This window comes from Psammomys obesus, unplaced genomic scaffold, assembly GCF_907164565.1.
Source record: "Psammomys obesus unplaced genomic scaffold, mPsaObe1.curated_primary_1811, whole genome shotgun sequence".
In the NCBI taxonomy this organism is placed as follows: Eukaryota; Metazoa; Chordata; class Mammalia; order Rodentia; family Muridae; genus Psammomys; species Psammomys obesus.
In genome coordinates, this window is record NW_026585504.1 from 62,146,340 (window position 1) to 62,159,690 (window position 13,351).

The following is a 13,351-nucleotide window of genomic DNA, read 5'->3' on the forward strand; positions in this document are numbered from 1 at the left end:
AAAGAAAGAAAGAAAGAAAGAAAGAAAGAAAGAAAGAAAGAAAGAAAGAGAGAAATTTTTCTCAGGAACATTTAACACTGAGCACAGACAGCAGTTGCATATGTCACGGCCTGACATATACAAGGAGACAAGGGATCTCTAGTTCCCCAAACTCCAAAACACAAAATATATGTCCAGAAATGACAGTCTTGGCTCTTCACAAGCTGGACTATGGAACAATTGCTAAAAGCCTACAACCCTGTATTTTTCAAGAAGATGAAAAGTGGGTATCTGCCTGCCAGGAAGGGACAGGTTCCTTATCATTTAACTGTAGTTGCATATCAAAGCCCACTCTGGCCCCCAGGTTCCTTTAGCTCCTATTCATATACTTGTTATACAAAGTGCCTGCAGGCTGCTGACCCTTCTCCTCCCCACTCCTCCTTGACTCCCTCAGCTCCCACACAGCTATAGTTCAAGGCTTTTCCTCCTGGTAGACACTCATTAGGTCTCTACATAACAGCACCTTCCTGCAAGCCCTGCACTCCCCCCCCCCCCACACTATTCTTCCTTTATTCAGATTGCCCTGGCCATGGCCTGTCTGCCTTTTTACCTCCCTGCTCTAGACTCTTTCAGATGTCCCTGTTCTGTCTCTCCCTCTCTCCTCTCTAATGAAAACTTTCCACCCAATCATGGGATGGCCATTTCAGTGTTTTCTTTATTGCCCAGTCACTTACAGTATGGAACTAAAAATTTAAGAAAATGAAGTAGCTAATGGTTAAAACAAAAGCTGTTGTGGGAGTAACTTCGTCCCCTAAAGTTTATACAGTGAATTTCTGATCCCTGGCAATACAATATGAGAATCTATTCAGAGACAGAGCTTTAAAGAGACAAAAAAAGCAAGCTGGGATCTTAGGGTTAGTGGAATCTAGTCTCACTCATGCCTTGTAAGTTGAAATTTGAAACTACAAGAAATACTATAGATACCTGAAGAGGAACCAATGGTGACATCACCTACAAACCACAAACAGAGGGGCAAAGAGAAGGCTAGCAACTGGCAATTTGTTTAATTTTAGTGTTTTAAATTTTAAAATATATTGTATTTCTCTTATTTATTAAAAAAATATGGTGAAATAGAAATAGCTCAACAGTTAAGAGCACTTGCTGTTCTTTTAAAGAGCCGGAGTTCTGTACCCAGCACTCACTAAAGTGACTCTCAGCTGCCTGTAACTCTAGCTCTGGTATCTAGCAGTGCTCTGGCCTCTAGCCATCTGTGTTCACATGTACACACTCCCTCTCATAACAGACATAATCAAAGATAAAGTAATATTTTTATAAATGGTGACAAAATGTGCATTAGTATAACAACAACTTTTTTTTCTCTTTCCCCACCTATTGTCCCACATTTCCCCTTTACTTGATATTTTTTAGAAGACCAGACTTTCTCATGCCAGGACCAGTCATTATCTACTAAAGAATCTCTCTTTTTTTGCCTTAAAGGAGACTGTATACCTTTTTGCTCTTTCTCTAAATGGGGTCTGGTACTGTCTTCTTAGCCAGATACAAACCATTTAAAAATTCTCTTGAGATCAATGAAATAAATGGAGAATCCACCTCTTTCTGTCCTGCTATTTATATTGCAACAAGGAGCCAAAAGATGAACTCTCATTACTACACAGACTGAGACAGCGAACAGAATGGCTATTAATGAGCCAGTCCTAAAACTCAAGATGCACTGTTAGTATTATCCACACGAAATTAACCTTGGGATAAACATCCTAGATAGCACATGAAAAAAACAGAATAGAACCAACAGAAAAAGGCCTTGGGGACATCTCCCAGGCAAAAAATATGGAATAAGCAAGGAGGAAACACTAGCTTCTAATGATATCTGCTGTCAAGTCTCACTAAATTAATTCTTATCCTTTGGCCAATTTCCATCTGAGATAATTTCTGAAGACATCATTGAGGGAATAGAGAGGGAACAAGGCCGGAAGAGCTTTTCTTTCATTTGCATTGATACTTACATCATTCCAGAGATGGAACACCCTTTTAAAATTCCTTTGCATTTTGAAAGTGTTATACCTACATCCCTTACTATTAAACGGTAGCCCAGAACAATTCACAACCAGGGCAAGTACAGGGGATACCCTCTCTTCTTGATATGTATATAATGACTGTAAACCTCTTAGCTTCCTGTGTGAAAAATATTCTATACATTGTCTAAATGAATGTGGCGATAGATTGGGACATGTTTCCATTACAATCCATGTGAAAAAGTCGGTCATGCCAATTCATGCCTTTAATTCCAGCAGTGTACCAATAGAGAGTTGGAGCTGGGGTGGTTTGGGGCAGGATTTGTGAGGCTTGCCATCCATCTAGTTTATCTGAATCAGTGAGATATAGGTATAATAAGAGACCTTGTCTAAAATAATGTGGTCAAGAGAAATTGAGGAATATACCTGCTACGAAGTTCTGGCTTTTATGTGCATATGTGTGCTTACATGCACAGATACAACCATACACGCAAAATATTTTTTCAGTGAAGTATTGTATACATAGGTAATGACGTTACCAGTTTCAGTAGAAGCCACTCAATTAAATTAAGAGGGTTATCAGCACCATGCCATTGGCAGAGGTCCTGAGCAGCAGGGACTCGGCAGCAGGAGTCTGGGCTTCTGCACTGACGGAAGTTGGGGAGGAAGAACAGGCTAGAGCAGGTGTTTCGGTGAGTTTGGGGACACAGAGATCTCTTTTACAGGCCTTGTGCTCCACAACAAGGGAAAGAAGTCAACTCAGTAAAGGCTGCATGGGGCCTTTGGTGCTCCCCAGCTCTGCCTAGAGCAAGGCCAAAGGAATGTTAGTCTGAGCAGAAAGGGAGCATGTTTGTCTTCCTAAAAGAGATTTGAACTAAGAACTTGTCAGACCAACTTATAGGATGAGACTGAATGTCAGAGAATGATGGACTACAGTTGATCAGGACTGATTAGATGTGCACATCCCTGGTTTAGGACTGAAATTTTAAATTTCACATCAGGACACTGGAGACAGGCTTGAAAGGGATACTTTTTTTTTTTTTCTTAACTCCCTCTTTCCAATGTAGCCACAATGGGTATATCTGAATTTTCTCCTTTTCCTTCTAGGCATCTGTTCAGATCTTTGATTGTCTTCTCAAGGATGGCTGGTCCAGTACTGACTTCCTGGGGCATAGAGACAACGACCCCAAATTTAGTAACAAAAATACAACATCGTACCTTTACAAAACAAACAAGTGTCAATTTTCTCAATAAACTTAAAAAATTGCAATTAATTCATCCTGTGAATACAATATTGACACAGGCAGATCGTGTATGGTGGTGAGTTTACAATGAATTAACAGATACTAACTACATGCTGTTAGATTACAGACCCACTAGGTGCCTGATTTCCTTTCTCCTAAATCAAGCCAAGACCCCTTATTCCTACCACTCAGGACAAAGGAATGACTGCTTCCTTCTGTGACTGTTAGAGAATTCAGGCCTAAGCAGGGACTGAGGAAATGGAAGCTACACAGAACCAAAGCAACTCTGAAGTGCAGTCTCACCCAGTGTGGGGCCCAATGTTTGTCTTTGTGACTCCTGGCACACTGCCTAGGTTTTGTACTATGAATCTTGCTCACCTCCTGAAAATCTATAAGAGTCGGACACTCTATCTGTTCTTGAAAATTGAGGATTCTGTCTCTTCCTTCAGTGTTCCCATCATGCTATCTATCATGGTAGCTATCTTTCCTAATGCTCCCTGAATTTTGAAAGGAAGTCTACTTCCAAGGCCTATGGCCATGATGTTCTCTCTCTCTCTCTTCTGATGTTCTTGATCTTTAAGGTATGATCAGAGCTACCCACAACAATGAGTCCCTCTACTTATACATCTTATCTGAAGGGTAATTTTGTGTCAGCTCCTTTCTATGACCTTTGCTCAGTCAGGCCACATTCATACCTTCAAACTGCATTTTGCCTTGTGTATAATACAGAACATTAGTGGCAAATTCTAGTAGTTATACCAACTGATTTTCTATTTATGTAGCTAGATTCTAGGAATCAATTTATCAATATAAATGGCAACATAAACACAGATTTTTTAAAATCTTATCTTACTTTGCTGTATCAAATAAACAAAAATAGGCAAAATGTAAGCAATGAGCAGTGGCTCATAGCAAACCAGTACATTACAAATCAATACATTGAGAAACAGAAGTAAAGAAACTACAGAACATCTTAAGTAGATAACTTTACCTTTTGGCAGTAACACAATTATAAGACTTTCTTAGAAAGTTTTCACTTAAATATTACAAAGCACGGACAACAGAATTCTTAGCCAGTATAAGACTAAGAGATGAAGATATTTAATGCCTGTTACTTGTCTTTATTGTTCTAATTGTGAGCTCTTTTTCTGAGTTTATACACTCTTCACTCCTTACTTATTTGTATGTTTTGATAGGATAAAATGTGGGAGGGGTGGGACATTTGTTGGGTCCTGAAAAATTATACCATACAAAAGATTTAGTATCAGAGGTTTATGGGGGGGCAAACTAAAATGTCTTGGAGTGGGGACATGAGGAAGAGATTGAAGAAGACAGGGAGACAGGGAGAGAAAGAGAGACAGGAAATGAGAGAGATGAGAGAGAGTGAGCCATAAGAGAAACACACAGAGAGGATGAGGAAAGAGAGAGATCTGGGGTGGTTGGGGATTCTTTTATGCTCAGCACCGAGCACACCTGGTGCACCTGGATGCAGAAGGTGATGATGTAATCTGTTGCTAGGTCCCACAGGCAGGCCAGTGGGAATGCCTGTTTACTAACATGTGTGTGTGTGCCTATGTTCACACACAAAGGTCATCGAACAACTTTCATAAATAATTTATTCTCCTTTCTGGGGGATCCAACTGAAGTCTTGGCAGAAGAAGCACCTACACACTGAACCCTCTCTCTGGTCCCATCTTCTCAATAAGGTTTCATCTCTAAATACATGGCCAACATATGGGGCATTACCTATCACTTCTGGTCCTCAGTTGTTTGCATCTATAAAACAAGAATTGTGACTCCTACATTGTTATCACAGTATTGTGAGAAAATCACTTTCTAAAGAAAAGAAAAAGTACTTTGAACTGCATATGTTTTGAGTTCCCCGTATCAGGTGTGGGATATTTCACACGTGTTGGCATGAGCATAAAGGAAGCCATGCTGTGGCTCATGTGCAACAGTTCTCAGAACATCAGCATTTGGAGGTAATGGAGTGCTTTCTTACAGTTAACATCTCAGCATTAAGACCACACGGAAACAGCTTCTAAAATCTCGAACTTCTGTATTTGGCTCTTTGGTGTTGGAGGTATTTAAACTTTAAAAGCTATGGCCTATTGGGAAGTCTTGGTCTTACTGAAGAACAATTTTGAAACTATTATGAACTGTGAAGTTGTAAGAAAACCAAAAGAGCTTGACTAGATACATAACTCTCTCAGATTCAATTCTGTATTCTTTGATAACCATCCAGTAATTATTATAATATGGCAATATCTACAGGCATACAGTGATGAGTAATATAATAAACAGGGGATTTGATTAAAACAAATGAATTGAATTTCATTGTAAGTAATAATTTTTCCCTGTTCATGATTCTGGGGATGACATACATGGCATTTTCTATTTTTAGCTTCCTCCTGTTAAGATAGAAATGAATTATATGCAGGCATGATTCTCTGAGAATTAAACATGAGGAACTGGGGAGATGATTCAGTGGCTACAGAGCTTTACAAGCAATCATGGAGACTGGAGTTCAGAGTCCTTGCACCCAGATAAAAAGACAAGCCAATATTGTGGCCTGCCTGTAATCCCAGGGCTTTAGAACCAGATGGAAGACAGGAGATTCCTGGGATAAATTGGCTAGCTAGAAGAAGCCAAAACTTCAGTAAGAGATCCTTGAGGTAGAGAGTGATTCAGAATGAGAGCTGATACTGAATTTGGACCTTCCCCATGTACATGTGTTTGTATGTGAATACACATGTATAAATCACCCATATAAAGAAAGAACTAAGCATGATATCTATACATCTTTAGAATGACGTTTGTAAAATAAATAACGGTGCCTGGCGTGGTGGCCCACAACTGTAATCCTAGCACTCAAGGAGGCAGGCAAAACTCTGTGAGTTCAAGGCCAGCCTGGTCTACAAAGTGAGTCAAGACTATACTGCGAAACCCTGTCTCAAAAATCTAAATAGACAGATTAGATAGATAGATAGATAGATAGATAGATAGATAGATAGATAGACAGACAGATAGATAGATAGATGAATGGTAGACAGCAGCTGACATTAATTCTAAGTAGCTAGATAATTTAAGTTCAATAATAACATTGTAAAATGGTAAGAAGATGCCCAAGGATCAATTTTCAGCATAATACAGAAAGTCGAAAGAAATGAAAAACAGATTTACCCAGGCTAAATTTATACATGTTGTAAATGCTCAGATTTTTATGCTCCTATCTTTCTTCAATTCACTTCATTCTTGAAAAGCTTCATGGCTGACTAATTTATTTAAATTTTTCATTTTTCTTCATTTGTTCATGCATTTTGTCAATATTCTTGGGGCATGAATAATGCTCCAATTAGTGTGCAGAGGCAACATGGTACAAAAGAAAGGGTTGCTTGGTTAATAGATTAAAGGGTGAAAAACGGACCATTCTTTGCTGTGGTTACATATTAAACACAGCGACATGCAGAGAATTATCTGGAAATATGCCTTTAAGTATTAGTAGAATTTTTTTTCGTTTGGGCAAAGAATGTGGCAGCATGAGCAAATATACACTGAGCCAAAATCAAAGATGTTAGCCAGTTTCTCCTCAGAGTTCGTGGCTGCTGTGAGAGCCACATAATCTAGTGTGGAATTCCCTGTGCTTGTCCTAAAGAGGCAGAAAGATGAGAGAGAGAGAGAGGACACGAGAAAAAGTAAAGAACATAAAAGTGAAGCAAAAAGCAGAGTGGTCACTGAGAACAGATGTACTCAGAGAGGTCATCTACAGTCACAGAGATTGCAGAGGGTCAACTTACAGGAAACACCATCAATCAAAAGATCAAAATAAGGAGTACAGTCCCATGACCTCAGTGGCAATCATAGTATTGATCGATTGACTGATGCATTTCTTTTGTGACAGGGTCTCCTGTATCCTAAGGGCCTCAAACTTACAGTGGAGCTCAAAGGTGTCCTTGATTTTTTGATCCATTTGTCCTCCCATCCTGAGTGCTGGGGTTATCGGCCTGTAGAGTCAGTCCTGGTTTATTAAGTGAGTCTAAGGATGGGGCCCAGGCTTCAGGCCGGCTATGCAAGCAATCTATGAATTGAAGTGTATCTCCCGGTACCCCAATCACCTGTACACCAGGTCTTCAGTCTAAGAACTGGTTTCTTTCTCTTTGTAAAGCAGAGCCACTGCACAGAAAACCAGCAAAACTCAAGACACTGTGTCACTCAGTCATCCTTTGTGCCTGGCTAAGCAGTAGAAGCCTGGCTACTTTTGCTCTGGCTATTATTGCTTAATACATAATTACTGAAAACCACAATTAACTATTACAGTTTTATAAAGGGAAGCCTTAGCATCCCTGGAAAAGAGTTTGTTCTTAGGAGGAAAAGTGTCCTTCAGTTCCAAGCAGTCCCACACAAGTCCTCATGCAATGGAATGTTTCAGTTATAAAGAAAAATGAGCTCATGCCACCTTTCAGGAAATTTTATGTGACTGGAGATGATCATATTGAACAATTTAAATCCCTCTTAGAAAAAAAAAATCAGTTACGAAAACCCAACTTCTATGCTTGCAATTGTCTACCTAGATTTTTTTAGCCTAAAGTTCTAGAAGTGATATTTACCAATAGAAATTGAAACATAAATATTTGGTTTATATGTGATATATTCTGCACAAGTCCTAAGAACTGACATCTTTAAAACAAGGAGCTAGAATAAAGTGAATCAGTACATAATGTAAGCAGTGCCTAATAGCAGAAATGAGAGCCAGAACTGAACACTTTCAGTCTCTTTCAGGAAGTCAGAACGCAGTGATGTGAATTCCATGATCCTGACTATAGTACTTAATCTGATTTGGTAGCATCTACGTATTAAATAACTTTATAGGTCCTATGTCTCACATTTCACATTACACCTATACTGTTATATTTAAATACATAAAATATCACTATATGTAATAAAAATATGATCATACTTACAATCTATTAAGTACTATCTGCAAGTATTTATGTTCTGGATAACATTATGATTACATATAATTTATTAAACAAGTATGATTATACTTAAAATTTATTAAACACTAAGTGCCAGTGTTTGTGTCCCAGATAATATTTTCATTTTGTGTAAACATTATGCATATAAAATGCATTGCCCATTATGCATATATGAAGAGACACTATTATCCCCAATTTGTTTACAATATAACATTGTCTTAGAATCATTAAGCTGGAAATTCTAATTGCTCCAATTGGAAGCCTGTCACAGCCAACATTTTTACCTCTGTGCTTTCTTAAAAGAGGCTCTGATGATCCTTTCTAGCATAAGAGATTTTTAAATTAACTTTTCAGTTCACATTCTTACATAGTCAAAATCAACCCAATAAAACCACAAGCTTGAAGCAAAGATGATGTGGTTAACATCTCCCATGAAATGGTTAACACCTGAATGTGTGTCAGCCTTCCCCAGTTAGTGCCTCACTCCCAAAGCAGGTAGGCATGGAAACATGAATAAGTGTTGCTGCATCAATTCGCATAGAGGAACCACACTCCAAACACAAAGTCATCCTTTGTCTTCCATCTTAAAGGTCAAGGTGTCCTGAAGGACCTAAGACCCCTTTTCTGATAAAACTTTACTTTGCAGTGAATTTGAGACAACAGTAACAAAGACAACAAAACCCCTGCTCCCAAAAGGAAACATGTCTGCAATAGAGGACTATCCTTTTAGCCACATTGCCACCATTTTCAGCTCTTGTGAGCCTGCTCATAGGGGAGGAGGAGGAGGAGAAGAGGATCATGAGACCCTCACCCAAGTATCCAACCACCCCGCCCATGAACAATTTCATGTAGTTCTGCCCCAATTGCACTAGGCTTAGAGTGTTGGGGAAGGGACTAGTGTATGTAGATTGGGAAGGGTGAGGGGAGTGCAGCCAGGTATTGTCATCAAACCTGCTGGGAACAGACATTCCAATATGGCTGCTTTAAGGTCATAGCTGCTCCTGTCTGTAACCCTTCCCCCAATGCCCTATAAATAAGCCTAATAATTCATTGGTTCTTCCTTGGAGTAAGGAAATCATAATTAAGTTTGTCCTTGAAACATTAGAAATGGGGGTTTGATGTTTATGTCTCCTTCAGGGAAGTTATTTTGACAACAGTGACTAAGATAATTTTTTTTAATTCCCTTTTTAAAATTTTACTGCCTTTAGTGTTTTCCTCAATAGATCATATATATAGAAGAAAATTGGTAAGAGGGAAAAAGGAGAGTTGACAAAGGGCAAGTGAAAGAAAGACCCTTATAAAGCTACGACTAGAACCTGCAGGTCCTTCCGGCTCTGGGGGACAAAAAAAAAAAAAGTCTTCTCATGAGTTAGATATGTCAAAATCTACATAAGATAGCCCCAGTATGATGGTACACACTTGTAATACAAAAGCTCAGAGTTAAAGATACATGGGTGTCTGAGGTTAGCTAGCCAGCCAGCCAGCCTGCTGGCAGGTTCCAGACAAATGAGAGACCCTGCCTCTACAGAAAAGAAAAGGTGGATAGAAATTGAGGAGGACAACTGACACTGACTGACATTGACCTTTGGCCTACACACACACACACACACACACACACACACACACACACACGCAAATCAAATTAGTTACATAATCTATACTAAGAATTTTAACCATCATTCCAAGTCTATGAATCAAATGTATTAGATGAAGTACAATGGAAACATAGCACTAAGAGTCTGTACCATTTCATTTAACCTATAAAGGGGGCTGAATTATGATGAAGAGGTTAATCCCTTTCCTGAAGACCTGCCATTAGTAAGGGGCAAACTCGCCCTTGAACAAAAGCAGGCTGAGCTCTAAAATAGTCACCCTGCATACATGCTAAACACAAGATATTTTCACTTTTTCAGTGTCACTACCTAGGTACTGAATAATAATTCTGGATAATGTAAAGCATTGGGAATCAATGTGATACCAGGCTTCTGAGTAAAACCGTAACTAATAGTCATCAGGCACTCAGGGCTAAATCAGCATGACATTAGTTACCATGAGATATTAGGCTACTATGCTGAAATTTTTACAGTCCTGATCTCACAAAAAGTATGAATAAATTCAGTTATAAGGCTGAACATTCTGAGATTTGGGGTTTCTAGATACAGACTCACTTTCTCTGCTCATAAGTTAAAATGTGAAATAAAAGGGTACCAAAGATTATAACGAATTGTTCAAAATGAAAAAAAAAAATGTTTGTGTTGAAAAAACTCCTGATCAAGAGCACAATGCTTCAATAATTACTAAACAGACACACAGAAACTAACCTGCCTAGTGTTACGATTCCCAGTAACAGAATCAGATTCATTACAACATTGGAGATGTATCAAAAAATTAAACATTCTCATACAGAATTAAGTGATGGTCTTCCATAAGGAGCCCATTTAGCTGACAGCCTTGTGGTGATGAGTTTTTAGCTGTCTACTCAACACAATCTAGAGTCACCTTGTAAGAGAGTTTTAATTGGGCAATTATCTATGTCATTTTGGCCTTGAGAACATCTTTAAGAGAGTGCATTGATTTTTCAAATATTGTGGTAAGACCCCGTCCACTGTGAGCGGCATCATTCCCTAGGCAGGGAATCTTAACTGGAATGAGAGTGGAGAAATTCAGCCGACCACAAGTAAGCAAGAACATATGAATTAATTTCTCTTTGCTCTTGACTTTGGATGTGCAACAAGCAGCTGTTTGAATTTTATGCCTTGGCTTCTTCACAATGATGGTTGTAATTTGGGCTTATTACCCAAATAAACCCTTTCTTCTCTAAGTTGCTTTTCATCAAGCTATTTTACCCCAACAACAAGAATGAAACTAGGACACTAGATAAGCAAGGAAAATTCTTTTTTTTTTTTCATTTAATAAATCTGTCCTCTGAGGCACAAGAGCATAATTATGAAATCTTTAGATCCATTTATTTTAATTAAAAAATAAAATACTTACATTATTAAGAGAAGAGCATACTGGTTTTTCTCCATAAAATCTTTGGGAAAGGACAACTGTAAAGGAAGTTCTTTTAAAGAAAGAGCAAAATATTAAAGATGGAGAGTCATTTAAATGCAAAAGTATAAGATGCAGAGAAAGCTGTTCTTGAAGGGTGAAGCATGTGCCAAGCTTTACCATAGTCGTCAATGTGAAGTATTCTAATCTCTGTCTTTGCGAGCTTCTTCTTCTGGATAGTTTCTTTCATCATAGAGTTGCTTTCCAAGATGAAATACTCTGAAAACCAGAGATTAAACGTCTGTGGAGCACCCAGCCAGAAATTGTTCATCCACATCAACTCCTCCCACCCAAAACCCACACACATTATACACACTGCCCCAAGCTCAGGGAATATTGTGGAAGAGAAGATTTTAAGAATCAGAAACCAAGATGGACCTAAGTGAACAGTGTCTTTGAGAGATGATAGGAACCATTGCACTCATGAACTCACAGCAGCCATGGTTTTCTGCTCAAGGTCACTGAACATTCCAGCATGGAGTGGGGAGGGATTCCAAAGTCCCCACGTCTAGCCTGGAAACTACTGATTGCTAGTGGAGGAAGCACTCTTTTTTTAAAGGTGTGGACTGGTCAGGCTCTAGTGTTAGGCATTGTGGCAGGCCCTGAGGAAAATCTCTTCTGGTCTCATAAATCACTCCAGGGGTCTTCTAACTGACCTTCCTCATTGCAGTGGATTTCCTCCCATTTGTTCCAGTACAACAGAATTACCATTTACATTTTCAAAATTAAAGTATGGTCATGCCACTACTGTCCTTCAGAATGTTTAAAAGAATACAAAATTATGTAGCAGTAAATAAGATGAAATTTGAATCATTTGGATTACCAATATGAAAACTCAGGATTAGAACAAAATGTAGTCAGTAGGAATAACCCAGAAATGACCTACACAATATCAGTCTCAGATGAAAAAGTTAAAATTATAGCCCAACTGTTTAATAAGCTGGAAAACCACAAACTAGAATTCCAAAACTAAAGAAAGAAAATATATGTGATAATTATAGTCTAAGAAAAAAAAATTGCAAGTGGTATCAATAGAACATTAGATGCTACAAATGCCATTGATGAACTAGAAACGATAACAAAATACTAGCGATGAAATAAAAGTTTAAAAATTGGCTAATATTTGTGGGGATTGGCTCAGCTTGTAAAGCTGTGTATCCCCTAGCCTTAGTAGCTAACGCTGACCCTAAGGACCTGCGTGGTAGAAAAGCGGCATGTTGTCTCCTGGCCTGTGCATGTCTGCTGTGACGTGCAGTGCCACACAATGAATAAATGAGAGTAATTGCACTTAATAGGTTGACTGACTATGCAAAGCACACGAGAGGCTTTCTAGAATTTTACATATGTTTCGTTAAATGTAAAAATAAATTTGAGGATACTGTACATACTGAAATAAGTGACCCTTAAATACAAGTGTGTGTGTGTGTATCTGAGTTTTTGATGTCTCTCTGACATATATGATATTTTTTAGTTTATGGGGCATTTTTTACCTAGATTCATTCCTAGGTATAATGCCAAAGTTATTCTAAGTATCTTAAACTACATTTACTCTTTTTCATGTTTGTAAGATATTTGAAATATAGATCCATATATAATATATACATGTAATCATGATAAATTTGCTCTTTTTAATAGTTTTTCTTTTTGTAGGACATAGGTTTTACTTGTTTTTTAAACAGATTTTTTGTATCCAACTATGACTTCAGCAAATAAAGGCAGTTTTACTCTTATTATTATTGCCTTTTTCCCGGCTGAGTCTTCTAAAAGAATGTTCTATAGAATTGGTTGGAGAAAGCAAGATGGCCTTTCTTGTTTCCAGAGTAGCATCTGTCGTTCAATGTTACAAGAATTCCTTTTACAGTCTTGTATTGACCATTTGAAATTACTATGACTGTATTATTAAATGTTTGTCTAAATTATCAAGTGCTTTTCTCTAAATCATTTTTGAGTCTCATATAAATATGACAAATCACATTGACTTAGGGTATTTCAGCAACATGGAATGAATAAACATTGTGCAATCATAAAATGTTAGTCATTTAATAAATTACTAAATGAAATATGTAGA

At 38.1% G+C, this 13,351-nt stretch overlaps 1 protein-coding gene across 1 annotated transcript in view; it reads right to left on the reverse strand.

The window, feature by feature from the left end:
* The window catches only part of Dpp10 (dipeptidyl peptidase like 10), a 706,326-nt gene that overhangs the window by 25,472 nt on the left and 667,503 nt on the right, over positions 1-13,351 (reverse strand). The window contains exons 18-19 of the mRNA XM_055601904.1: positions 11,404-11,502; positions 11,227-11,296 (exon numbers count right to left, since the gene is read on the reverse strand). Coding sequence (XP_055457879.1) covers positions 11,227-11,296; positions 11,404-11,502 — 169 coding nt within the window. The remainder of the gene's footprint in view (positions 1-11,226; positions 11,297-11,403; positions 11,503-13,351) is intronic.